This window comes from Xyrauchen texanus, chromosome 14 (assembly GCF_025860055.1).
Source record: "Xyrauchen texanus isolate HMW12.3.18 chromosome 14, RBS_HiC_50CHRs, whole genome shotgun sequence".
NCBI lineage: Eukaryota > Metazoa > Chordata > Actinopteri > Cypriniformes > Catostomidae > Xyrauchen > Xyrauchen texanus.
Window position 1 is genome coordinate 32,595,281 of NC_068289.1, and position 27,255 is coordinate 32,622,535.

General features: G+C 41.9%; 1 protein-coding gene across 4 annotated transcripts in view; it reads right to left on the reverse strand.

The window, feature by feature from the left end:
* Window positions 1-92: 92 nt before the first annotated feature.
* The window catches only part of appb (amyloid beta (A4) precursor protein b), a 50,711-nt gene continuing 23,548 nt past the window's right edge, over window positions 93-27,255 (reverse strand). The window contains exons 5-17 of one of the 4 annotated variants that reach the window (XM_052141960.1): window positions 26,984-27,174; window positions 26,282-26,535; window positions 24,557-24,727; window positions 21,562-21,695; window positions 13,447-13,521; window positions 12,471-12,629; window positions 12,158-12,286; window positions 11,956-12,055; window positions 6,137-6,361; window positions 3,258-3,311; window positions 3,083-3,153; window positions 2,793-2,939; window positions 93-2,394 (exon numbers count right to left, since the gene is read on the reverse strand). In XM_052141960.1, coding sequence (XP_051997920.1) covers window positions 2,293-2,394; window positions 2,793-2,939; window positions 3,083-3,153; window positions 3,258-3,311; window positions 6,137-6,361; window positions 11,956-12,055; window positions 12,158-12,286; window positions 12,471-12,629; window positions 13,447-13,521; window positions 21,562-21,695; window positions 24,557-24,727; window positions 26,282-26,535; window positions 26,984-27,174 — 1,812 coding nt within the window. In that variant the 3' untranslated portion in view covers window positions 93-2,292. Of the gene's footprint in view, window positions 2,395-2,792; window positions 2,940-3,082; window positions 3,154-3,257; window positions 3,312-6,109; window positions 6,362-11,955; window positions 12,056-12,157; window positions 12,287-12,470; window positions 12,630-13,446; window positions 13,522-21,561; window positions 21,696-24,556; window positions 24,728-26,281; window positions 26,536-26,983; window positions 27,175-27,255 lie in introns of all 4 variants that reach the window. The other 3 variants (XM_052141959.1, XM_052141962.1, XM_052141961.1) reach the window with 3 other exon arrangements.

A 27,255-nucleotide genomic window follows, 5' to 3' on the forward strand; every position in this document is an offset into this window, starting at 1 on the left:
TTTCTTTAGTCTTAGGAAAAATTCTCATGCAGCAGAAATCAAGCGCCCTTTTTTGCTGTCTTGTGCACCAAATAACAACACATCACTAGGAGTTTGTATATACATTCAAAACTTTATTCATAGGTTACAGTGTAGAAAGCTTTTCCCTCTTCTAAGCCAATGATCTGAATAGATACATAAGGAAAAGTTCTCTGAAAGAGCTTTCTCTGTTCCCTACTGACCACAGACACTCACCATTAAGAGTATCCACTAATCAGCACAACACCAGATTTTAGAGCTAAGGAAATTCTATACAGGAAAGTCATGAGCAATGTTTGAATCATTTAATTTGTCTCATAGAATGTGTTGTGCAATAGTTAACACATTTTCATTCAGTTTTCTTTCTAATAGCTTGATTCATGCCACTTTCAAAGTAACTCATTAGGAAGTAATTTCGAAAGACTGCATGGCAGATTTGCATTATTATCTACCATCCACTCTTAACATCCTTCATGTGGGACATCTGATCTGGTTTATAAGGTGCTATGAGATACTTGAGTGAAATCAAAGGGGAAAAGGTGAGGTGTTTTCAGTCCCAAAATGTGTTCGTGAATATCACAGACACTGGGGAATACAAAGGGGAAAGTGGGACAAAAATTACACAATTCTAAATGGCGGACATTTCTGAACCAAAATCCCACCACGCCACACCCTCCTTCCCTAATCCTGGCCCCATACTAAATCCCAACATGGAATAAAACTTCATGAGTCAAAAGGGTGTGAACCCTTTAAAAAATGCAGTGATAAGAAAACTTTGACTAACATTACACTTCATAATACAATACATACAACTTTTCCAGCCCCATGCAACCATTTAAGTGTGTGCGGCATGGTCCAATAGAAAAAGCACACACTTCTTTTAAAGCATATCTCTGTGATGAAGAAGCCAGGCAGATTTTTCACTTATTTAAAATGATGTAAATCACAAGAAGACACTTACTGTAAATGTACAATCCAGCTAAATCTCTACATGAGAGAGAGAGAGAGGTCAAAGTCTGTGTCTGGATCCAGAACCTTCTCTCTCTTATAATTGCCATGCACTATATAGGTACAGCTATTTTCTGCCTTATTTCAATACATAATACACACAAAATAAAAACAAACATTAATTTCTTATCTCTGTAAATGCTATTTTAAATTTTTTTTTAAATAACTTTATTTTTCACCTTTTTTTCCTCAAAGAAGGAATGACACAATCCTGAAATTTTAAGGAGATATTTAACTAAAAAATGAAAATTCTGTAATCATTTACTTACCATTATGTTGTTCCAAACCCATGTGACCTTTTCTTCTTTTGTGGAACACTAAATGAAATGTTAGGCAGAATGACAGCCTTACCATTCACTTCCATTAAATGGAAAAAAGATACAATGAAACTGAATGGTGACTAACACACTTCCTAACATCTATGGCAGAAAGTCATACAGGTTTGGAACAACATGAGGGTGAGTAAATAACAGAATTTTCATTTTTGGGTGACCTCCCTTTAACAATTTGTACATTTATCTGCAATTGGTTTTTGCAGTGGTTGGATCCTCATTTAGCCAATGAAGCATCTGAGTGCCCAGGTAAGAGGAAATAAGAGGGAAGAAGGAAAATGTGCAAAAAGAAGAGGAAATATAAGTGCTTAAAGTCATATACTAATTTTGTTCCATTCTAAAGGAGATAATACACAGAATGTTAAGAACAGCCTCAGTCACCATTCACTTTATTTGCATCTTTTTGCCATAGGTTGTCATTCTGCTTAACATCTCCATTTGTGATACCAAAGTCATACAGGATTTGCAGAACATGAGGATGAGTAAATGATGACAATTTATATCATTGGGTCATCTATCCCCTAAAAGAAGTTGCAAGAGAGCAACAATAGAGAAAAATAGAGCTAAAAGAGAGGAGATAAAAGATAGGATGGATGGAGGTGAGGAGACAAGGATTATGGGTAGATTAAAAGGAAAGGATGGGCAAAGAGAACAGAGCAGAAGACACTTTGTTCACCGCATAGTACTGTGATGGACAGGTGCAAGAGCACTGGAGCACACAGATGGACCATCAGATGGACAGATGGCTGGATGGGCAACAAGGACAAATAACTTGTTCAGTTGGATGGAATGGTCATGTGATGGAATCCACTCTCATCTCCATAGTGACAGACTGATCCTTCATTCAAACTATTGGTCAACTCTGTGTTCTCTGTCCTGATGCAGTGGGGTGATGGTGGTGGGGTGGGGGAGTGCAGAGTTCTAAAGTGGTTCTTTAGTTATGCATCTGCTCAAAGAACTTGTATGTGGGGTTCTCGTAGCCATTCTGCTGCATCTTAGTGAGATGCCGTTCCTCAGGGGTCACTGCTGCATCCACCTGACATATAAAAATATGATGTCATTAAAAGTATTTATGCAGAAGACATAGTTTAGGGTTCCCACCCCTTTTGACTTTTCCATGCAGAGTTCCCACACTTTATGACCGATGACTTTTCCATGACCTTTTCAGTTGTTCTCAAATCACGATTACTGAATAAGGAGTTTTTGCTAGGTGGATTTTTTAATTGTGTCTCAAAGACTTTCAACACACCAGGGCCACTGTTATCATGCTGGCTTGGGAGCTGATTTTACGTTACACAAGCTCTCACAGCAATATTTAACTGATGAACTATTGTACAGCTGGGCATATAACTAGACAAAGATTTTAAGGTATTATTCATTTCTAGGCCAGGTTTTACATGACCATGTATAAGAGATGTAAATGCTCTGTCTCACCTCAATGACCCCATGGTGGATGGAAGTATACTGCTTCTTCCTTAGCATAACAAGTGTGATTACAATGACAGTGGCGATGACAATTCCACCCACCATCAGCCCAATGATAGCTCCTTTATTAGAGCCCATGTCTTCTGCAAGGAACATCTGATGGAACACAAACATGTCAATTAATTATTTACATTGTAAAATATGTACAATATGTTTGATTTGGTACATATGAAAGCATCAGTCACTATCAAAGAGATATTTTGTCTGTATGTAAGATACAACCAGCATAAAGTTTTTACCAATCTCTTGTCACGGACATCATAACCAGCGTTATGCCTTTCCTCAATGTCCAGCCGAACCATTGGAATTTCTTAAAAATACACACATATGTTAATTAGATATATAACACTGAGCATGTCATGTGTTTAGAGGCAACAAAAATTAATGAGTTGAAAATCACAAGTACGCACTTACCAGGTCTTGTGGGCAGATCCCTTTCTGGAATTGGACGGGCATCTACAGGTTCAACTGAAAAAACAAAAAAACAGTTCAGTCGGCTCCAAATTCAGTGTAAGAAATTGTAGCTATTATATACAACTATTTAATACACAGCTCTCTGGAATGCTTGATTTTTATAAGTCAATCACAGAATTACATAGTCTATAGCCTCTTTTCCACCATCGGGTCGTATGGTTCTCGTTGCGATAATGCTTAGGAGTAACACCGTCCTCTTTTTGAGTAAGCCTGCCTCTTTTGGAGATTCCGCCACCATTTGAAGATCTCTGACTTGCAGCTATACTTACTTGCACTTTTAGGGTTAGGGAGAAGGATATAGCTGCAGGCAGAGCTCCAAAAAGGGGTGGGAGCTCCAAACCGCCAGCAAAGATATAAGGAGACCCTAATCTAACCCTTCCCTAACCACGTGTGGAAGTGATGTCCCCTTTTGGAGTAACCCCACCCCCTCTGGAGTAAACGTGCCCTCCTGGAGTAACACCACCCTCTTTTGGAGTAACCCCACCCCCTTTGGGAGATTTCGCCCTTATCTAAAGTTCTCCGGCCTCTAGCTATACCAACTTGGGGTTAGGAGCTCCATATATCTTTGCTAGTGGTTTGCTGCTCCCACCCCCCCTTTTTAGCACTGCCTGCAGTTCCTGCGCTTTGGAGGAAGATTGCATTTTCCAGTTTTTAGGATTGATTTTTACTCCGCTAAAACACAGGAAAGACATGTCCCATTTTGCAAAAAGGAAACCAAAGCGAAAAAGGCGAGAGGTTTACCATCGTTTGCTGAGGGGTTGTGCATGTTGCCGGACACAGAAAAGTAAAAGTTCCCTGACTATCTGAAAAGAACATTGTAACAAGTTTTTGACTCTCCAGCAATGTGAAAGCGTGAGCCAACACATTTCCACCTTCTCTCATCTTTTATACTCAAAGCACTTTTCAGTGACACAACAAAATATCCATATAAACAAAAAACACAACTCCCTCCTCCTCCCCTTTATCTCCCTGTTGCCTCTCACTGCAACACAGAACAGCTATTAGTAAAATTGCTGGCCTGCCCGCCACTTCCCCTATTCTCCCAGTCTGTGGACCACCTTGAACTTAAATGGCTGAAGTGCCAGATACCAACAGGTGATCCGCGCATTGATATCTTTCATGCGATGGAGCCACTGGAGCGGGGCGTGGTCCGAACAGAGGGTGAAAGCCCGTCCCAGGAAGTAATACAGAAGGGTAAGGACCGCCCACTTGATGGCCAGACATTCCTTCTCAATGGTGCTGTACCTCGACACTCTTACCGAGAGTTTCCGGCTGATGTACAGCACCGGACGCTCCTCCCCCTTGACAACCTGGGATTACAAGGCTCCCAACCCCCTGTCCGACACGTCAGTCTATAAAACAAAAGGTAGAGAGAAATTGGGAGAGTGTAGAAGTGGTCCACCACAAAGTGCAGCTTTCGATTAAGTAAAAGCCTGTTGGTACAACTCTGCTCACTGGACCGGATCTAGCACTCCCTTTTTAGTAAGATCAGCCAGCAAATAGTTATCGAATAAACCTCCGGTAATAGCCAGCCAGCCCAAGGAACTGTCTCACCTCCTTTTTGGTCTTGGGTCTTGGACAAGTCACAATCGCTGTGGTCCTTTCAATTTGGGGAATCACCTGCCGATGTCCCAATTAGAAGCCGAGGTACCGTACTTCCACCCGCCCAATTGCACACTTCTTCGGGTTGGCCATGAGCCCTGCCCTCAGGTGCCGCATGAGTTACTGTCAATCATTACTGTAAATGATTATGTCATCCAGATAGGCAGTGATATGCAGTGTGTGGGTGTAGGATTCTGTCCATGAGCTGCTGAAACTTAGTTGGGGCCCCAAAATAACGACCGGAATGGTCACAAATTGGCGTAAGCCAAACGGAGTTGAAAATGCTGTTTATTCACAGGTCAGTGTCAAATAAAAATGAGCCGCACATAACCGATCTAGCAGTTCATCGTTAAGCATCAAATTTAGACACTGCATTGACTTTCATCGAAAATTCACACAGAACCGAACCGACCCATCAGACTTAGGTACTAGAACCACCAGGCTGGACCAGTCACTGTTGGATTCCTTTGTTACTCCCATATCGAGCATGGCCTTAAGTTCCTCCCATACCACTTGCTTCTTGTGTTCGGGTAATCTATAGGGACGGGTGCTTGACTCTCCAGAAATGAGGATGTGGAAGCCAACGAATTTCCAACTTCTCTCATCTTTTATTCTGAAAGCATTTTCATATATGTCCATATAAACAAATTTCCATTTAAACAAAAACAAAAACACACACACAGCCAACGCGTGTCACTCCTCCCTCAACACAGAACAGCTATTAGTAAAATTGCCCACAGGTGTAACTGCCTTACCGTTCTCATCTCCTGGTCTCACTCTCAGGTCATTCACAAGAGGGCTCTCAACCATGCCCCCACCTCCACAATAATTTATTGACTAAATATTATACAAGTAATATAATGATGTATTACATGAGTTTCAATGAGCTAGCTAGCATAATCTACCTCCCTGTTGCAAAATGCTTGTAGAGAAATAATGTACTATCCTAGTTCATCATCATAATAAAATCATGACAAAGACACTCTATTTTATTTTATTAACATGTTTTAACTTCACCATAGCGAACTTTGCCATCTACCTAGAAATTAGTGAGTTACATTGGCATTGGCAATCATGAGTTGTGCCGTGCTCAAGTGGAAATGCTACTTTAAACCTTCCCTCACCATGCTCCTGTTCCGTTCGGCCCTATGGTGGAAAAGAGACTAAATATTTTTACTGTATAATTTTACCATTGTCCAAGGGAAACTTAGTCCTACTTGGCTGTCCTTGGTCTTTTTCTTTTTGGTTGTCAGTGTTGGGCTGGTTGAAACTTTCGGGGTGGAAGCCAAGGCCGTCCTCCTCTGGAGGCAGGGTGTCCAGCGGAATGGTGCTGTCAGGCAGGTCAGGCATAAGTGCGTCATTCCCGTAGCTCACCCTCATCTTACTCTGGAGCGAGGACAGCTGTTGAGTGACTTCTGCCTGGTCACGTTGCATCAGCATTGCTGGAGAAAGAAGATGAGAGACCTCAGTGTCGTCTAAATCAGTATGTGATGCCAAGGACCCCCAAATTTGACGGTCCACTTGCGAAGGACACCCTTCTTAAAAAAAAAGGCATTTTTACAGTATATTTTCATGAACAAAGACCCATTTATACAGTGTGAAAAAATAGTAAACAAGATATTATAAAGACAAAATGAAATCATAAATGTAATATTGCAATTTTACTAAAGCAAATAGAAATTATTAAAATAAAATAAAATGTAATTTTGTGTGGACACCCTAGCACCTCTTGGCAGCCCTTTGGGGTCCCCAGTTTGAAAAATGAATTATACAGGGGACCTTCTAACTAGGGACATAATGAAAATATTCTACTAATTATATTTTATTTGTTTTTCATAATTTTGACCACATTTTTGCTTTTTATAAATGAACAAATCCACGTATTCAATATATAAATTATATATATATTTCATATATCATTTTTGTTACAAGTTTATAAGTATTTCACATATGACACTTCCAGTTGATAGGGAATGCTGGCGCATTTGGCTGCTGCTCCTCTCACCGTTTTTCTTGTTTTATTAAATGTTTATCTATTTATTTGGAATGACAGCAAGGTGTTTTGGAGCTTTGACGTTTTTAAGTTCTTATAGTCTGCTGTTGCCCTGCCCAGTATTTACGCTACTGTGAGGTTACTGTGGATGTGGATTCCCTCTGCATGGTTTTAGGTACACCTCACACCAGCTACTGAACCTAAAAAGGAACTGTTATTTGGCAAAAGACACTTATGAACTTTGCTGAAATTCAGAAATACTGTGACCAAAGCGCTACATGCCTTTGCTGTTCAAGGAGCAGTTTTATCTACTTGTCTTCTACTGCCATCTCTGTTCCAATATTTCAGTGCAAAGCTGAAAGACTGTTTTGTACTGGCATTCATTTTAACAACATGTCAGCGTTTTACCCGTTATCTTCTGGTTAATACATTATTTAATGCATGCTCCGTGAATAACAAGGCTCTGCTTTTATCAGACATTATCACAGAAAAAAACACCGGACCTTGTGTGCTTAACAGAAACATGGCATAAACAGAGTGATGGACCACTTTTTAATCAACATACTCCCACAGGCTATGGGTTGTTTGATCTTCCATGACTCTCTGGTAGAGGTGGGGATATCATTGTGATACATAACCTATAATACAACATAAGTCCTGTGTTTGTACCACAATTTACATTTGAATGTCTCACTCTGAGAGTATCTGCCCCTCACACTACCATCATCGCTACCGTCTACAGACCCCCAAAGTCTAATGAAGCCCTTTGTCTGAGTTTGCTGGTCTATTTTCTATAATGTGCCTCATGTTTAAGAGAATTCTTATTTTGGGTGACTTTAACATCCACATTGACCTAAAAAACTCAGTGATGGCAAAGGACTTTCTGTCTTTACTGGAGTGATTTGATTTAATCCAGTTTGTTGACTGTTCTACACACAACAAAGGTCATATCTTAGACCTTGTTATTGCTAATAGTTATTTTGTGCCTCAGTTTTTCCCTGTTGATTTCTTTCTTTCTGACCATCTAGCCATCTTTTTTAATATGATTACCACACACCACTGCTTCCTCTTCTCGCACTGTAAATATTCGCAAATGGAAATTCATTGATCTGCCAGATTTCTAACTTAAGATGTTTTTTTTTTTTCCATCAGATCCCCTTTATGAAAAAATTTCTCTGTTAAATACTGTACTCATATCTGGCTTGGATTATTTTGCTCCTTTGAAATCACTGACTATTTCCTTTTTGCTTCCTGCTCCCTGGTATAACCACAATCTGCACTCAATGAAGGCAGTTTGTCGTAAAATGGAGCGAAGGTGGCATCTTTCTGGATTGAACGTACATTACTAGGCTTGGAAAGACCACTTGCGTGAATATAAAGCAGCAACTGATTCCCCAGGTAATTGTTAACAAAACAATCTCAGACAACTTTTTCATACTATAAATAGATTGCTCAAATGTAACTTTTCCACCAACTTGCCTATTTCAACTCAACTTTGTAACAAATTTCTTGATTTCTTAAGCAAAACAATTGCCTAAGATAGACAATGTTCGTAAACACATTCTCACTGCTCCTTCTGTCTCTTCTGTTTCTTCTGTCAGTCTGTCCTGTTTTCCTGGCACCCCTCTCTGAAATTTCTCTCTACTTGACAAAGTTTCTCTAAGTAATGAGGTATCACGTATGAAATCTACCACTTGCATAGTTGATCCTCTACAGACAAGTTTATTTAAAATAGCTGCTGTAACTCCAGTACCTAAAAAGTCTAAAATGGACTTGGACAACTTTAACAAATTTCATCACATCTCTAAACTTCCTTTCCTTGCAAAAATCAGAATGAGTTGTTGCCTCTCAATTACTCATAGCCCTTTGCAACAACATGTTTCGGGTGTGGGTTTCTGGCCCAGTGCGAATTCTCAAACTGTTCCGTGCATTTCAACCACAGAAAAGGCCTTTCCAGGGCCAAAAACCTGGTTTGACACCAGCCCCAGAAGCTTGCTGGTCTCTACACAGGAACCATTATGTCAGGGGATGGAGGGTGGGATAATGTTTCATCACCATGGCAAAGTTTTTCGAAACAACATCAATAGATACCGTCTGCAGCAAGGAGTACTTCTTCGCTCTATTACAAACAATAAAAAAAAACACAAAATTATCAGACATCAAAAGCGTTCAGGTAACACAACAAACCGAGTGCTCTAATTGCAAAAAGGTATTTACGACGATCCAAGATAAACTAGAGAGATCGCAAAGGAAAAAAATACTCTATGAGAATGAAGATACAGCACAAATTGATGTATGCTGCCTTCAGTCGGACGAACGACCAAATCATAAACAAATTGAAAAAGGGAGTACAGGGACCACAAGAAGGACATAAGCAAAAGCGAAAGTGGAGGAAGCAACGATGTCTTGGACTCAGACACCGACCAGCCAGCTAACTAACCGGGGCATCGAAATCAGCCAGTAATGCTTATGATAGACACTGAATCGCCAGTGTCCTCTGCAGCTGATTTCAGTAAGTTATAATATTTGCCAACTTTGTTAGCTTTCCTTACACTGTTGTCATCTTATTTTGTGCATTGTTTTGTTCTGTAAGGGGATTTTTGACTAGCTACTCACTAAGTTTGGAAGATCTGTTAAGTAAAATAGTGGGATTCTCAATCAGTAATATAATATGCTATGGCAAAAATCCAAATACATCCATCTGCTATATCAATGTAAATAATGATTCCACTGTACCAGTTTACAGAACTTTGCAAGTTAAGCCATAATTCATATAATATAATTACATTACCTGTCATCTTTAGCATAGATCTTGTTGAGCAATGTAATAATGATGGATTGCATTAATCCGTATGCTTAAATCTGTCTTCAAAAACAAGAGTAAAAGCTGTATATAAAGACACTGTGATGAGCCATTTTTCTTTTTTGTTTGAGGTAGTCACGTGAAACTACCACGTGGACAGTAACCCGTTACGTCACCGCTTGGCTCCCAGATCAGTGGAAAAGCATGGCTGGTTTACGATTGGCTCCAGATTACCCGTTAACCAGCGGAGTACAGTCTCGGCACGAAAACCATGGAATTTCAGTGGAAAAGGGTTAATAATCACCTCACTGTTAACAATCTTTTTGAGACTCTTTAGTCCGGCTACCGTAAACTCCACAGTACACAAACAGCTATAGTTAAGGTCACTAATAACTTGTTAATAGCTTCTGACTCTGGTTCTCTTTCTATTCTAATCCTTCTTGATCTCAGTGCCACTTTTGACACTCTTTTACTCACCCCTCTTGAAACTGTCTTTGGTGTCTCAGCAACTGCTTTAGACTGGTTCAGATCTTATATCCTTTAGATCATAGGCAGTTTGTCTCCCTGGGTGGCTGTAGGTCAGAGATTGGTTTAGTTCACTTTGGTGTCCCTCAGGGTTAAATTCTGGGCCCCTTACTTTTTAGTATTTACATTTTTCCTCTTGGTCAGCTCTTAAGATCACTCGGTCTTAATTATAATGTTTTATGCAGACGACACACAGATTTACATTCATTCTAAACCTTGTGATAATGTGGCAGTCACTTTTCTTTGTCTCAAAATTGTAGTCTTAGTAACAAGACTAAAGTTATGTTCATTGGCTCTCCTCACTAGCTTTGTAAAGCTGGCTCTTTAACTCTAGCCATGGATCTACTATGGAGTTTCAAACAAAACAAAAAAATCTAGGAGTTATATATGATGTAAGCTTGTCATTTGATCCACATGTGCAGAATACTGCCAAAACAAACAGTTTTTTTCTCACATTGATTATTGCAATGTGCTCCTTACTGTGGTCTCTAAATCTACGCTTTAAGAGTTCAAAACTCTGCAGTTAGAATCCTGACTAGCTCCAGGAAATGTTATCACATCACTCCTATCTTGGAGTCCATGCACTGGCTCCCTGTCAGGTTTTGTGTTGATTTTAAAATTCTCATGCTTGCATACAAGGCTTTGTATGGTTTGGCTCCTCTGTATTTGGCTGAGCTTTTAACCCATTACACTCCAAAACATGATGACCGCTCCTCCAAGTTTTTAACATTTCCTCAGACCCGTCTACACACTATGGGTGATTTTCTATGGGCATTTTCTTCTTATGAACTATACAAAATAAAGAATATTATTATATTTACATTGATTTGTTGAACACGTGCTAAAACCGGTACTGTCTCTTTAACAAAACCAGCAATTTTGTAAAGAGCATCAGTAAATGAGCGCTTCTTAACAAGAGAGACTCAAATGACTTTATCTCATCTGTGCCATGCATAATTAGAATTAAATGTTTATTATTTTTGCTGTTTTTGATCAACAACTGATCAAAAAAATTAGCCGTGTGAATCTTGTCTTTGGACGTGCATTACAAGGAACAAATTTCACTTTCAACACACAGTGAAAGGATCACGCTGCTGAATACTTCACCACTAAACTACACAATTAATGGTGAGTGAAATCTAAACATTTACCAGCCAGTTGCCAAATATTTACATTTTAGTCACATAGTGTGGCATTTGGTTGCAACTGCAATCGATTTCCGCTCTTTGTATCAGAGGGTTGCACATAGCGTAAAAGATCGATCTTGGGATTTAAGAATCGACATAAAGTTCATTCAAATTACAATTTTACCCACCCCCAGTTTACAGGGCATTGTTAATCATTTGCTACAGTGCTCTAGGTAGTTGGAAGGGCATTGGTTTGCAGTTGCTAGGGTGTTCTGAGTGGTTGCCTGGGTTGTGCTAGGTTGTTCTGAGTGGTTGCCTGGGTTGTGCTAGGGTGTTATGAGTGGTTGCTAGATTATTGCTAAGTGGCTGCATGATAGATATTGATATATTTGATAATCTGTGATGGGAAACTCATTAGCATCAGATTATCCAGAATAAAGCGTACCAACTCCGAACAGCTTAAAGGACTGTGCGATTTTGGAAGCTTGTAGCTTGAAAACATATCGTTACAGTCAGAAAGGATAATAAAAAAAACCCTAACCTTTATCAAACTTTATCAAGCCAACATAACAAACATTTTTGACTCACCCACTTGGTCCTGGATTTCAGCAGCCACTTGTGGAACCTTGTAGAGGTCACCCAAGAACTGGTTCATACGTTCTTTAATCACACGCAGGTTGGTCATCAACTATAAGCACAGAGAGTAAGACTGAAGTCATCTACACATTTGGGTTGGCTCTTTGAAGAGCTTATAATATACGCATTAAAGACCAAAGTTTTATAAACTTACGAAGGGTCGAAGCTGAGACGCCTTCTTGGGATCCACCTCGCGAACATGCTCAAAGTGTTTGAGAAGGTGCTGTCTGTCTTTCTGCTCCGCACGGATGTACTTCTTCAACAAATTAAGGACCTGACGAGGCTGTGTGAGACAGAGTGGAGTAATCAATATATAATAGTATTATGAGGCATACATTCTTGAGGTCACAGGCAGCTAGACAGAGTACATTGTTGTAAAATATCCAGCATCCAAAACATAACATATGCTTTGCTGATCTTTTCAACAGGGAGGTCCTGTGTGCTTGTGTGTGCACGAGTGTGTGTACCCGTGGTTGGTCAGAATGCAGGGCGTTCAAGTAGCTTTCCAGAGCCTGGCGACGACGGTTGATAAGCAGGGCTTCCACTTGTGCCATGTGACTCTCCACCAGTTGCTGTCTCTCACTGGCAGCCTCCTTCTCCAATGCTTCCACCCTCTCCTGAAAGCGCTACAAAAACACATGTGCATGCATAAACACGAAGCCAGCAGCCTTTCATTAATCCTGAAGAATAAAGTACAGTGACCCTTTCTACCGGCATGATAGATGGGAACAGATTGTTTTAACAATAAATCTGAATGCATTTGAACTTCAAACCCACTAAGTGCTTTTATATAACCATATCAGAAACTGCTAGATTATATTAAACATAATACAGTAATGCAGTACTACTGTTGTGTACATTACCATGTAAACATCACTGCTTATGATTTAGCACACACAACATTAGGTTAGGTTATCCTTTATTGTCCTTTAGTGAAAAATGTATTGAATTCAGCAGCTGCAGTAATACATAATCAGCATACTTTCTGACAATTGCTCAATACTTTAAAATACTCTATAGCCTGCTATTTAGGATGTTAATTGAGGATGGTACAAAGTATTTTTTATAACAGTTGTTTAACAGTTGCTCTTGTACGTTGGGACTCTATAACGTCTCCCTGATTCCGAATATATGCATGGCTTGGGTTAGCCACTATTTTCTTCACTCATTCAAAAAACACTTTAACCACTCGTAGATGGATTGAAGGGGTTTGTATTCCTTCACTCTTATCATTTTCATTGTGGTTTAAACACGATGAGCAAGCTGAGATTGTAATTGAACTGAGAGATTCCCGTACCAGGCTTGTATCCCATTGTTTAAAAGGCTGTCCAGGACAGTTTGGTAAAACAAAATCATTAGTCTTTGATTGACACCAACAAAAGAAAATAACACAAAAAACACATCATATCCCTTTGATATTTATGACAAGTGATGAGAAGTTACCTGAATGATGGTCTTTTTATCAGCACGAGGAAGATTCTTAACCTGTCTCTCTGCCTCCTCCCATTCTCTCATCACCTACAGAGAAACAAGGAAAGAAATGGAAACAGAGAGAAACAAAGTCACTAACTGAAGTTTTTTTTGGACATGGTGCCATGGTAATACCACAGTCATCATGTTACACATTTGGTAATAAGGCGTGTTGAGAACCAATAAGGTTTGATGTTATCGATTTAGTCAAAATATTTTAATTTAAAGGTGCACTTAGTAATTTTTTCCTTATTAAAAAAGTTTTACTTCTAAAGACATGAAAATGTAATTTTGCAATATATGTAGGAAATCATGACCACTCACATTAAAGACTCCATTCATATCAGTAACCTTATAAAAGCGGTTTTACTCTACATTGAGAGGGTCCGCACATGGGGGCTGCCATGTTATAATCACATGACCAGTCCAATACTACTCGCTTATTCTCAGTAACCATCCTTTTATTTGACACTTTCAATAACTGCTTACAGAAATTATGGCTGACTGTTGATACTAAATTTCTACAATGGCATCTGAAACTGAAAACGATTTTAAATAATACTGCATCCAAGCCGCTAGCTGTCAGTGTAAGTCCAAGATGACACAAAGACATAAGTTACTGAGTGCATCTTTAACTGCTTTATTAATTATTTTATTTGAGAGTGAATAAAACTTAAATTTGACCAAAGTCAAATCAGGCCAGAGTCACTATTTACTTACATTATGGTGAATAAACCCTGTAAAGACATTTCAAAAATGTACCTTCTGTGTTCCATGGAAAAATACAGAAATTCATACGGGTTTGAAGCAATATCAGGGTGAGTAAATCTATTTTGAGTGGTCTATTTGTTTGATTTTTACTTTTTGCCTGAATATGGTTATTTATATCTTCAGTTTTAGTGAATCAATAGGAAATATACATTTTAGACTCCCAAGAATTTCTTTTGCAAATAGAAGACAAGGGAGCCCTGCAACAGATGGCATGACCCCCACAGAGCCGCCCACTGAACATCGAGTCAGTCTGGCTTTCCATGAAGAAACATGAGTGAGACAGCCTAAACAGATAGAAGAACTGTGGCGAAGTCTCCAAGAAGCTTAGAACATCCTATCTGCCAACAACCAAGAAAAACTGTGTTCAGGTGTACCTAGGAGAATTGGTGCCGTTTTAAAAGCAAAGGTGGCCAAATCAAAAATTGATTTAGCTTTTTTATGTTTTCACAAGTGTCTAAAACTTTTGCACAATACTGTATATACACTCACCTAAAGGATTATTAGGAACACCTGTTCAATTTCTCATTAATGCAATTATCTAATCAACCAATCACATGGCAGTTGCTTCAATGCATTTAGGGGTGTGGTCCTGGTCAAGACAATCTCCTGAACTCCAAACTGAATGTCAGAATGGGAAAGAAAGGTGATTTAAGCAATTTTGAGCGTGGCATGGTTGTTGGTGCCAGACGGGCCGGTCTGAGTATTTCACAATCTGCTCAGTTACTGGGGTTTTCACGCACAACCATTTCTAGGGTTTACAAAGAATGGTGTGAAAAGGGAAAAACATCCAGTATGCGGCAGTCCTGTGGGCTGAAAATGCCTTGTTGATGCTAGAGGTCAGAGGAGAATGGGCCGACTGATTCAAGCTGATAGAAGAGCAACTTTGCCTGAAATAACCACTCGTTACAACCGAGGTATGCAGCAAAGCATTTGTGAAGCCACAACACGCACAACCTTGAGGCGGATGGGCTACAACAGCAGAAGACCCCACCGGGTACCACTCATCTCCACTACAAATAGGAAAAAGAAGCTACAATTTGCAAGAGCTCACCAAAATTGGACAGTTGAAGACTGGAAAAATGTTGCCTGGTCTGATGTGATTTCTGTTGAGACATTCAGATGGTAGAGTCAGAATTTGGCGTAAACAGAATGAGAACATGGATCCATCATGCCTTGTTACCACTGTGCAGGCTGGTGGTGGTGGTGTAATGGTGTGGGGGATGTTTTCTTGGCACACTTTAGGCCCCTTAGTGCCAATTGGGCATCGTTTAAATGCCACGGCCTACCTGAGCATTTTTTTTGACCATGTCCATCCCTTTATGGCCACCATGTACCCATCCTCTGATGGCTACTTCCAGCAGGATAATGCACCATGTCACAAAGCTTGAATCATTTCAAATTAGTTTCTTGAACATGACAATGAGTTCACTGTACTAAAATGGCCCCCACAGTCACCAGATCTCAACCCAATAGAGCATCTTTGGGATGTGGTGGAACGGGAGCTTCGTGCCCTGGATATGCATCCCACAAATCTCCATCAACTGCAAGATGCTATCCTATCAATATGGGCCAACATTTCTAAAGAATGCTTTCAGCACCTTGTTGAATCAATGCCACATAGAATTAAGGCAGTTCTGAAGGCGAAAGAGTATTAGTATGGTGTTCCTAATAATCCTTTAGGTGAGTGTATGTAGGTACATTTTATGTTCCCTTTACAAAAAGCTTCACTACGATGTTGCGCTGCTAAGCGCTACGGGGAACAGCTTTTGCTGTGAGCCAAGCTGAATAATGTGTGGAACACGTCAATGAACATTGACCGGAATTTATAGTCTCGGCTGATGTAATCATTAGATGCACCTGAGGCCAGGCTATAAATGGATACGTCACCAGGTGTCATCAGAAACTCTTTTTTCAGAGCGATTCTGTTTCTGTGTGTTTCACAAACCCTGTCAAAACTTTCTTTCCTCTGTTAGAAGTTAGAATCAGTTAGGCAGTGTGCAGTGAACGTTGTTCTCTTCTGTTTAGAAAAGAGAGAATGACTGAAAGCCATAAGCGGTGCATGTTCCCTCTTCCGCTCTATAGCTGAAGACGACACACATCAGTTTTTGCTCTGTTTGTTTGGGGGTAAGAGCACGCTGCTCTCGCGTTGCAGCAGGGCGGGTGCGAGCACTGCGATTTGCTTTAACAGGCAGAGTGCGTTGTGCTCGCCTCGCTTGCTTCCGGGAGTCAGCACTCATGAAAAAATAAATAAATAAATAGTTCGTGGGGCTCTTGCATGGATGTGGCTGAGGAGCAAGAGACGGGTTGATCCCTTTCTCTCACTCTCTCCCCAAAACCAGCTGGTCCTTCACACATGATCTCGACGCTTCCGCGATAAAAAAATCTACGGAGGAAATTGCTCGATGTTGTTACTCGTGCGGTTGCCAGATTGGACTGGCCACGCGAAAAGAGACCTCCAAACGCTCTAAATTAGGGGATATATTTTATCTTCCAGTCTAAGAAAGGGAACGCCTCATGGGTCCCTTCCCTTCTTTGATAACCTCCATGAAGAGCTTTTTCGCTCATGGAGAACCCCCCCCCCCAAAAAAAATATTATATATATATATTTCCTTCCCGTGTTCGCATACCCTCGACGTCATTATATTCGACTATCGTGGGTGCTGAGGCACGGCGGTATATCTCTCGCCGGGCTCGGCATCTTCACTTAAGAAGCCCTCTCTCCCCTCAAAGCCTTGTAGGACAACCCCCACTTTAGTGGGAAGGGCTTATCAAGCAGCAGGTCAGGCTGGTGCTGCTCTGCACACTATGCTGTTTTACAGGCGTACCAGGCTGACCCCCTGGACGACCTGAGTGTGGGTTCTGTGCTTGACGAGCAAGCCGCAGACCCGCCTCGGTCCTGACTGAAGGGAGGCTCAAAAACAAAGCGTGGCGAGTCGTGCTCCTCCTCCCAGGGATTGGGGACAGTCTCGCCGCCCTCGCCAGCCCCGAAGCAAGACCCACTGACGGTCTTGCACCTAGATTAGGGGGTAGCTCCCCTCGGGATGGGGCGCGTGTTTCAGTTCACCCCTCCTGGTACCCCCTCGAAGCCCCCCATTCCCGCCACCTCTTGGTGTATCGGGTTGCAGAGGCTTCCATCAAAATTGGGTGTTTTAAATGTTCCTGCATCTTATTCAGGACGCGAAACACCCGACAACCCCTCAACAGGAAGTGTTAAAATATAATACCCATCTCAGAGATCCTGGCAGCGTGGAAACTCCTGCCGGATATATTCTTTTCTGTGGGTCTTATAAGGGCGTCAGGATTTAATTCACTCGCCGCTTTTCTGTGTTTCAACGGCGTGTTCTCACTACCGTAAACCGGATTTCTTTTTTTGTAAAAACAAAAACTCATTCTCCTGGTTAAAGGGGCCATGGTATGTGTTCCCCTTCCAGAGAGAGAGTTATTACACTAAATACTTCCCGTTACCCATGGAGGGTGAGGGGTGGCGTCTGGCTTAGAGCTTAAAGCTTGAACTACCCGTGGGTGTTCAAGTCCAAGATGATGCCTGTCAAGACGGTCGTGTCTCAAGCCCTACAACTCGTTTGGCTGGTCACCATCAATCTTATGACGCACTTCTATACTTCATTTAGAAGTTCTGCCACAACATGGAAAGTTCCTGAGGTTCACTTCCGGGGGCGAAGTCTTCCAGGGTCAGGTTCTTTCACTCAACCTAGCCCTTTTTACCCGCACATTCACAATGCATGATATAGCTGGCTCCTTGCGACTCGGGGCATCTGCATTCTGAATTATGTAGACGACTGGCTGATCCTAGCGCAGTTCCAGGAACTGGCAGTTCAGCACAGGGACATCGTCTTAGCTCATCTGTTTCTCTGGGGTTGAGGCTCAACGCCAAGAATAGCGTCCTCTCTCCCACTCAGAACACTGTCTATCGGGGCATCGTATGGAGTTCAATCTCAATGCGGGCACAACTGTCTCCCGCTAGGATTGAGTCCATTTAGATCACCCTGAGCAAAGTCAGGCTAGGTCAAGGTTGCACTGTTATCAGTATCAATGATTTCCTGGTCTCAGGGCGAATGCGTCCACAGTGATCCATCTGGACCTTCTGCTCATGAGACCATTTTTGTTGTGGCCAAAAGCCAGGGGATTCTTCCAAGGGCCAAAACCCCTAGGCTAAATAGGGTTACGCGCCTCAGGCTTCGTTCCCTTTCTATGTGGTTCAGACCCCGGTTTTCTGCCTTGGGTCCCACTCTAGGTGCGTCTTGTTGTCGCAGGCTGCTAACGACAGACGCCTCCCTGATGGTCGTCCAGCTTAAGGGGATAGGAGGGTCGTCAGCTCGGTTGTCATGGTCACTGTCTCGGGTTGATGGCTGTATTTCTGGCCCTGAAATACCTCCTCCTGAGGCTGCCATGTCTTGGTGCGGGTGGACAATGCAGCGGTAGCCTCTTACATAAATCATCAAGGAGACCCACGTTCTTGTCAGCTGTATTTCTGACACGTTGGGTTCTCCTTAGGGCCCAGGGCAAGCTCCTGTCACTCAGGTCAGTTATATCCCTGGATGCCCGTATATGGGAGTAGATTTACGGTCCAGACAGAAAATACCAACGGGGGAGTTAAGAACTCCACCCTAAGGTAGTAGTTGCCCAGAGTTCAGCCAGCAAGGGTTTTTGCCTCTTACTGATAGCACCAGCTGGCCGAACAGGGCTTGGTTCTCGGAGCTAATCTCTTCCCTCGACGGCTCGCCTTTGGCGATGCCGAACAGGAAGGATCTTCTGTCTCAGGCACAGGGCAATATTTCATCCCTGCCCCAAATTGTGGAATCTTTCATGTTTGGCCCCTAAGGGTACCAACTGAGGAACACAGGGCTCTCTCCTGAGGTTATCGAGACCTTTTTAAATGCCGGGCTTTTTCCACTTGGAACAAGTTTGGGTGAGATCTTAGGGCAGAAGAGGACCTCTTAGCCTCTATGAATAGCGCAATGTCTCCTCTACTTCTCCCTGAAATCACCCAGCCCCCTTGGGTCTGGACGTTAAGACACATACATGACCCAGAATGCATCTGTATGCGTTTCTTTCCCGGTTTCTCTGCTCCCGGAGTCTTGGCAATGTTCACCAGCAAGGGTCTTGCCTCCTATTAATGGCGCTGCGCTGGCTGAACAGGTTATGGTTCTCGGAGTTAATATCTCTCCTCGACGGCTCGCCTTGGGCGATTCCGAACAGGTAGGACCTTCTTTCTCAGGCTCGGGGGACATATTCATCCCCGGCCCGAATTGTGAAACCTTTCATGCTTGGCCCCTGTAGGGTACCAACTGAGGTTCACAGGGCTTTCTCTGTGAAGTTATCGAGACCATTGCAAGTGCTAGGGCTCCCTCCCTTGGAACTGATCTGTGTAGATTTTACAGGGCAGAAGAGGACCTCTTCGCCTCTGTTGATAGCGCAATGTCTCCTCTACTTCTCCCTGAGTCACCCAGTCCCCCCCCTCGGGGGTGCTGATCGTGGTGGCGCATACATGGCACAAATGCGCCTGCATGCGTTTCCTTCTAATAAGTTAAATTACAGAACCAGCTAACTGCCAGTTTGCTTCAGTTCTGGATTTTCGGTGGAAAGAACTGTCAGCGGGCACTTGCCTCGCCACTGCCAGGTTCTATGTGGCTTCCACTTCGGTTTGCCACGCCTTGGTGGGCGGGTGCCCCTAAGAGGCATCCTTGCTAGGACCTCTTCATAGGGTAAGACCCCCCTTTTTAAAACCTCTAGAGTCAGCGTTTGGTAGACTTCTGACTCTCAAGATGGTTTTTCTTATGGCAATTACGTCTCTGAGGAGACTTGGGTAGCTACAGGCTCTGTCTCTCTTGCCGGCCTGTTTTGAGTTGCCCCGGGTAGGACCAAAAGCATTCTTTGCACCCTCACCCTGACTACCTGCCCAAGGTGCCTTTCGCGACCCTTGGCCGGTTATTCTCTAAGCCTTCTGCTCCCTGCTGTTTGTAATGCCGGAGCAGCTAAGACTTCTCAGACTTTGTCCAGTCTGTACCCGTCAGACTTATGTCCACCGCATTTGCTAGTGGCGTAAAATCAGGGCAGCAATTCTTCATTTGGAAGCCGTGACTGGGTGGCGGTCACATCCTGACAGACTATGTCACTTTGGGTGAGGGACATTACTGCCCGGGCCTACGAGGTGTGCGATCAAGCTTCACCAGTAGGTTTTAGGGCGCACTCTACCAGAGGGCTCTCCTCCTCTAAAGCCTTTGCTAGAGGTCCCCCTCTGCAGCAAGTTTGTGGTGCGGCAGGTTGGTCCTCTCCGCTCACATTCATCAGTTTTTATGACAAGTTTGTGTTGCGATAGGGTTCTCTTCGCACACATTCATCGAACTTTATGGGTTAGATGCTTTGCTACTCTGGGCTCTTATGCCCTTGAGTCGGCATCTCAGCTCATGCCTGAACAAGTTTGTGATGCGGCAGGCTGGTCCTCTCCACTCACATTCATCAGTTTTTATGACAAGTTTGTGTTGCGATAGGGTTCTCTTCGCACACATTCATCGAACTTTATGGGTTAGATGCTTTGCTACTCCGGGCTCTTATGCCCTTGAGTCAACATCTGAAGCTCATGTCTGAGACCTCTCGCGTTTTTGTGAGTACACTGCACAACCGTAGGGGTCCGGACAGCCCCAAGTCTGGCGGCGTGGGTATTGCATTCCCGTAGAGCTTAGCAGCGCAACATCGTAGTGAAGCTTTTTGTAAAGGGAACGTCTCGGGTTACATGTGTAACCCTTGTTCCCTGAAAAAAGCGGAACGAGATGTTTCGCTGCTTTGCCGCACTGGGACGTCCCAGGACTGCTCTTCAAAAAGAAGTATCTGATGACACCTGGTGACGTGTCCATTTATAGCCTGGCCTCAGGTGCATCTAATGATTACATCAGCCGAGGCTATAAATTCCGGTCAATGTTCACTGACGTGTTCCACACATTATTCAGCTCGGCTCACAGCAAAAGCTGTTCCCCGTAGCGCTTAGCAGCGCAACATCTCGTTCCGCTTTTAAAAAACAGCATGGAAAAACATGCCTAAATTATTTCTAACTAGATTTTTACAGTTTTTTACTTGCATTAAACATTTCGAATCTAATTGCCTACAATGGCTGTTTGGCCAAAATGACAGATCCTCTTATAATATTAATTATTTTTATTTTTATTTTAAGCCATTCATAGAAAATGTGCATTGTGTAAATGTGTAACTGAGTACAACCTCAGTTAGTTTTTCTGAGGCATGTCTTTGTTGTTTCTGTAACTTTAATATAACTGTACTGTACCAATCCACTCAGGTTCTCACCTCTGACATTTTCTCTCTGTGTTTGGCCTCCAGGCTCTCCTTGGCCTTCTGGAAGCGGGTGTGCTCATTCATATCTCCTGGAGCTTCCAAGTATCCATCCACAGCATCAGCGGGGCTCGGGGCCATGGTGGGCACTAGGAGGAGTGAGGAGTCTTAGTAATTGATAGTCAAAAACAGATGAATGTGTGCTAGACAATCTTCCTTGTGGTAAAGACAGAGAAGGCTCCTACTAGAAAAGAAAAGTTAGTTCAGGTGCAGGTTAAACTTGGTTAGCACACACAGAAATATTTGTGTGAGATTGCTTTTGTCAAAGTGTTTTAGATGCATAAAGAGAGTCTAAAGAATCGTCATGCCTAGAAACAGCCTAGGAACATTGGTAGTCTGGTCCTAATGTGTATTATAATGGCCCCAAAAAGTATTTGGACACTTATAGGAATAGTTCACAGAAAAATTTTAATCTTCACGCATCATTTACTCACCCACATGGCATCCCAGATATGTGTATGACTTTCTTTCTTCTGCAAAACACAAACAAATATATTTAGAAGAATATCTCAGCACTGTAGTTCCATAATGTGCAAGGGAATGGTTACCAGAAATTTGAAGCTAAAAAAAAGCTCATAAAGGCAGCATAAATAATCCATACGAATCCAGTGGTTTAGTCCATGTCTTCAGAAGCAATATGATAAGTATGTGAGAAACATATCAATATTTAATTCCTTTTTTACTAGAAATTCTACTTTCACTTACACATTCTTTTGTCTTCTTTTGTTCTTTGAGCATATTGCCACCTACTGCGCAGGGATGAGAATTTAAAGTTTATCTATTTCTCACCCACACTTATCATTTAAATTCTGAAAATATGGATTTAACCACTGGAGTCATATGGATTACTTTCAGGCTGCCTTTATGTGCTTATTTGACCTTCAAAGATCTGACCAGTAAACACACTACAGAGCTGAGATATTCTTCTAAAAATCTTGTTTGTGTTCAGCAGAAGAAAGAAAGTCATACATATCTGGGATGGCATGAGTGAGAGTAAATGATGAGAGAAATGTAACTTTTGGGTGAACTATCCCTTTAAGGCACTTAGTTTCAGTTTTTTTTTTTTTTTCACATTTTTCACAGTGACTTTAACAATAGACATGATTCACAAAGTCAGAAACCCAAAAGTATATCTATTTTTGTATCATTAAATTTTAAACCTATCAAACACTATCTTGCTTGAAAAGTGTGCTTATGCTATTTTTCTTTCTAAAAATGCCACTTGGTTTGACATTTTGTGTTCTAATGCGATGACATTCAAGCATTCTAAAGTGTCCAAATATTTTTTGGGGCTGTGAAAGCTGCATTTCTAAGTGTGTATTGCTGTGTAACTCCTGTAAGGCTGGTGTGACAGTTTCTGACAGCAAGCATGCGGGAACAGCCAGCCAGGCTGCGAGAAATATGCCCTGTCAGGATGAGGGCTGCTCTGCTGTCACTTTCCTACAGAGCCAGCATTGTGCTTAACAGAGCAGAAACTGCCAACTTAACGACTGCCACAGACCAGTCTGACCAGATACCGACTACAGCTCGGGTCATTAACCCACACAGAAATAAAGAGAAACAGAGCGAGAGAGAGAGAGAGAGAGAGAGAGAGAGAGAGAGAGAGAGAGTGAGTGAGTGGGGGAGGAACATACAATACTGCAGTGTTCAGCAGGTGAAGAATAGCACTCCAGCACGTGCAGGTGCTCTCACGAAGGTCAAAACAGACAAATACACACAAACAAACACTGACGAGCAAATTTTGGGGGGAATCAAAAAAATTTAATTAGTCTGGAATCAACTCTATCAAACTCAAAATTAGGAATCGGAATTGATTCCAAAATGTTATATACAAGGCGTAGTCCAGTGTACTTTTGCCATTTAAAGAGCCTATTTCGGTACTTATATCACAGTGGTGGAGTGATGCTGTACAATCTCAGTCAAGTATGCAAGATCATGGAAGTCTACTCCATCCTCCACAAACAAGAAGAACCAACCCCCAAGATCGGCAATTGCCCTACGCAAATGTGATCACAACTTTGTGCATGTTTGCGCTATTACCTGGTTTTCATAATTCCTTTAGCACCGTGGTTCCCAACCCTATTCCTGGAGGCTCCCCAACACTACACATTTTGGATATCTCCCTAATCAAACACACCTGATTCAACTCATCAGCTCAATAGTGGAGACTAGTGAAGTCTTAGAGTCTAAGACCTGAATTGGGTGTTTCAGAAAAGGGAGATATACAAAATGTGGTGTTGGGGCGGCTCTAGGAACAGGGTTGGGATCCACTGCTTTAGCGAATCGGGTGTTAGAATATAATTACATTTACGTGCACTTTAAAAGTTCGATTTTAATAAAATTTCAAAATGTTCGACTTAAATTGTACACACTTTTGAGAAATTGGACTAACAAACCTATCTAATGCGATTTTAGCATGACTTTGCCCAGAATTTATACACAATAATTGGACCTCTGCATTTTGTGCATGCTACGAAAGACAGAGGTGACATGCAATGTGTATTTAACACTTCCTCAGCATAATGCTTCCTTAAATCCTTAAGATTACAGATGAAGACAGTAGCTCGACTACGCAAAAACCCACTGTAGCTTGATTATAACGCCACAGGTAGACATATACTGACTGCAGACAGTGTGTGAAAATAAATGACACTATCAGCAAGCGTTTCTTAGGGAAGTTCCATTGACAGTCTAAAACCACAGAATCAAATGTATAGTATTGAGGTAAGGAAAGGCTTCAAAGTTTTCAGAAAACGTTCCACAAGATAAACTTGATCTCTGTCTATGCAGTCACCACACAGGGACCTGTAATCCATGCGAGCTAAAGCATCCAGCCATCTGCTGAGGCAAGCTTGTGAGTCTAGCACAAATGAAGCAAAGACAGCAAGAAAGAGAGAATGTGCTGCAAAGTGGAGAGCTTAACGTCTTCTTGGGAGATGCCTGGACTTACACACACTGCTGCTGCAGACAGCCATGCAGTACTCCTCTGATTCAAAGTTATTGCGGTTGCCCCCGCAACCCCCAAAGATGAAGGGGGTGCATCGGCCTGTCTCCGCAACAAAATACCAGCGAGGCAGCTTGGCATGGCAAGGACCTGTTCGGGCAGGGGCCCAGCACACCGCTGACGAGGGATAGACACTCATTGGATTTGTTAACATTGTCAAATAAAACATGTTATTGGTCTAATTTAAGCAAACTCAGTGTAGTCACGCAAGCAAATATTACATTTTTAGGATTGACAAACCATTCAAACACATCTTGAAATGCAACGTGATCTCATTAGTATTTGGATGTATTCATATGTAAAATATGGTCTTGTACACGGACAACTGTTTACATTTGGATACACACGGAAATGTACAATACCAGAAAATTTGAACAACTTCTAAAATGTAAACTGTTTTATGCACATACAACTTGAGACAACAAATGTTTACAAATCCTATGAGGCTCATAGAATTAGTGGTTGACCGATATGGATTTTCTAATGGCCGATGCTGATATCCAGACAGCAGGATGTCTGACAGTAAATACAATGCCGATATATCACACAATTTATTACATTAAATAACAAACATAAAATTACTAATAAAATAATAATATACTCTTATTTAGCACTCTACTAACTCAATTTCACACATAACTAAAAAATTATATTGTATTTTAAATGGTAGATAGCAGTTTCTTCATATTTCTGTTAAGTCATCAAATCTTTTTAGTTTTTTATCCACTTTTCTCCCAGATTGGAACACACTACTAGGTCCTCATAGTGGCACGTTTACTCATCTCAATCTGGGTGGCAGAGGACAAGTCTCAGTTGCCTCCGCTTCTCACGTTGCTTGTTGTGCATTACACCGCAGAGACTCCCAGCATGTGGAGGCTCATGCTATTCTCTGCGATCAATGCGCAATTTACCACTTGCCCCATTGAGAGCGAGAACCACTAATTGCGAGGTTCCAAGAGGAGTTTGAGACTCCTACCCCATGAGACGCTACCCTCCCTAGCAACTGGGCCAATTTGTTTGCTTAGGAGTCACTCAGTACACCCTGGATTCATACTTGCGACTCAGGAGCTACCCAGGCCTCGCTGAGCTACCCAGGCCCCCCCTTAGTCATTACATTTTAGTAATTTATTTTCACATGAAGAAATTGTTAATATATTAGGAAGAAGGAAATAACAGTACACACAGTAGTCCAGCTACCATGGATGGCATGTCCATGTTAGCAATTGTTTTTACTCCAAAATATATTGAATCAAACCAATTGACTTGCTACCTTGCTGCCTAATCAGTTAATGGCTTAACTGACATCTGTTTTAAATGAATGGAACTCATAATGAAGCTGGTCTCCGAACAGTTTGAAAAGCACCTTATTTTCATCATACCTCTGTATACAGCCTCCGGAGTAGGCTGTATACAGAGGTAAGATGATACATTTTCATTGATAAATTTGTCATTACAATTGTCTTTTCTCTTCATTGACAGATTCTTCAGAGGATTTGTAAAGATAATGTCTCTAAAGTTGTTATCACACATTTAAGATATTGTACTTTGGAGTGTTTTTCCAATCGTACAAAAATGTATGTGTACACTTTACGTACAAATACCAATGAATACAAATGATGCTACCCATGGGTGTATCCAATTTGTATGCAAATATGTTCTCGGAAATCTCACCTCGCACAACCTCCTCTATAGACTCTGTGGTGGTAGTGGTGGTGGTTGTCATGGCTATGTTGGAGGTCTGCTCACTGGTGTCCTGTTCTTCTGTAGTGTCTTCATCGTCATCATCCTCCTCGTCGTCTTCATCATCTTCGCCGTCACCATCCTCATCTTTGTCCCAGACCTCCTCTTCTTCATTATTATTATTTTCCTCATCATCCTCGGTCGTGGCAGGCTCTGGTTTGTTTGTCACCTGTTCTCTTAACACGCTGTGATCCAAGAATTTATGAAGATATTATGGCATACATGTACAGATACAAAGCTCTGCAAGAAATTTCCAAAATCCCATCCATTTTCTCCATAGAGAGAAAGAGGCCACAAGTAAGATTTCAACTACATTTAAAAAAAAAATAAAACATATTCCCAGTGAAGAACTACTCTACCCTATAATTCTAAATAGAGATACCAATCAGAGAAGTCGCTGTTACCATGGAAATGGAATTCTCAACTTCTTTTTTCATTTTTATATACTTTTTACTTTAAAGCCAAATTTATGTTGTGAATCACCTCAGAGCTGCTTTGTTTGGTTTACGGCTTAGAACTCTGAAGAACTATATACTGATAATGGAGAAAATTAAAGTGAAAAATACTTCCAGAATCATGGCTGCTGAAAAAGTGGGCCATCATTGTTGCTCTCTGTTGTACATGTTTATTTACCTGCTGTCTGTATACTCAGACTCTGCACCACCCCACCAAACATCTGAGTTGGCCTCCTCCTGCTCCTCGCTGTCCAACTCTTTCTGCTCCTCCACAGGGCAGCAGACAAACTCTACACCACGAAAACGGTCAATGCCACACGGCAGAAGCATGCCATAGTTGTGGAGATTCATGGAGCGATCGCTGCAGGACTGTGAGAAAGTGAGAGAGATGTTAAAGTTGCTGACTCATCATAGAGCTATAAGTGGAACTCTCTCATGGGCTATGTGGAG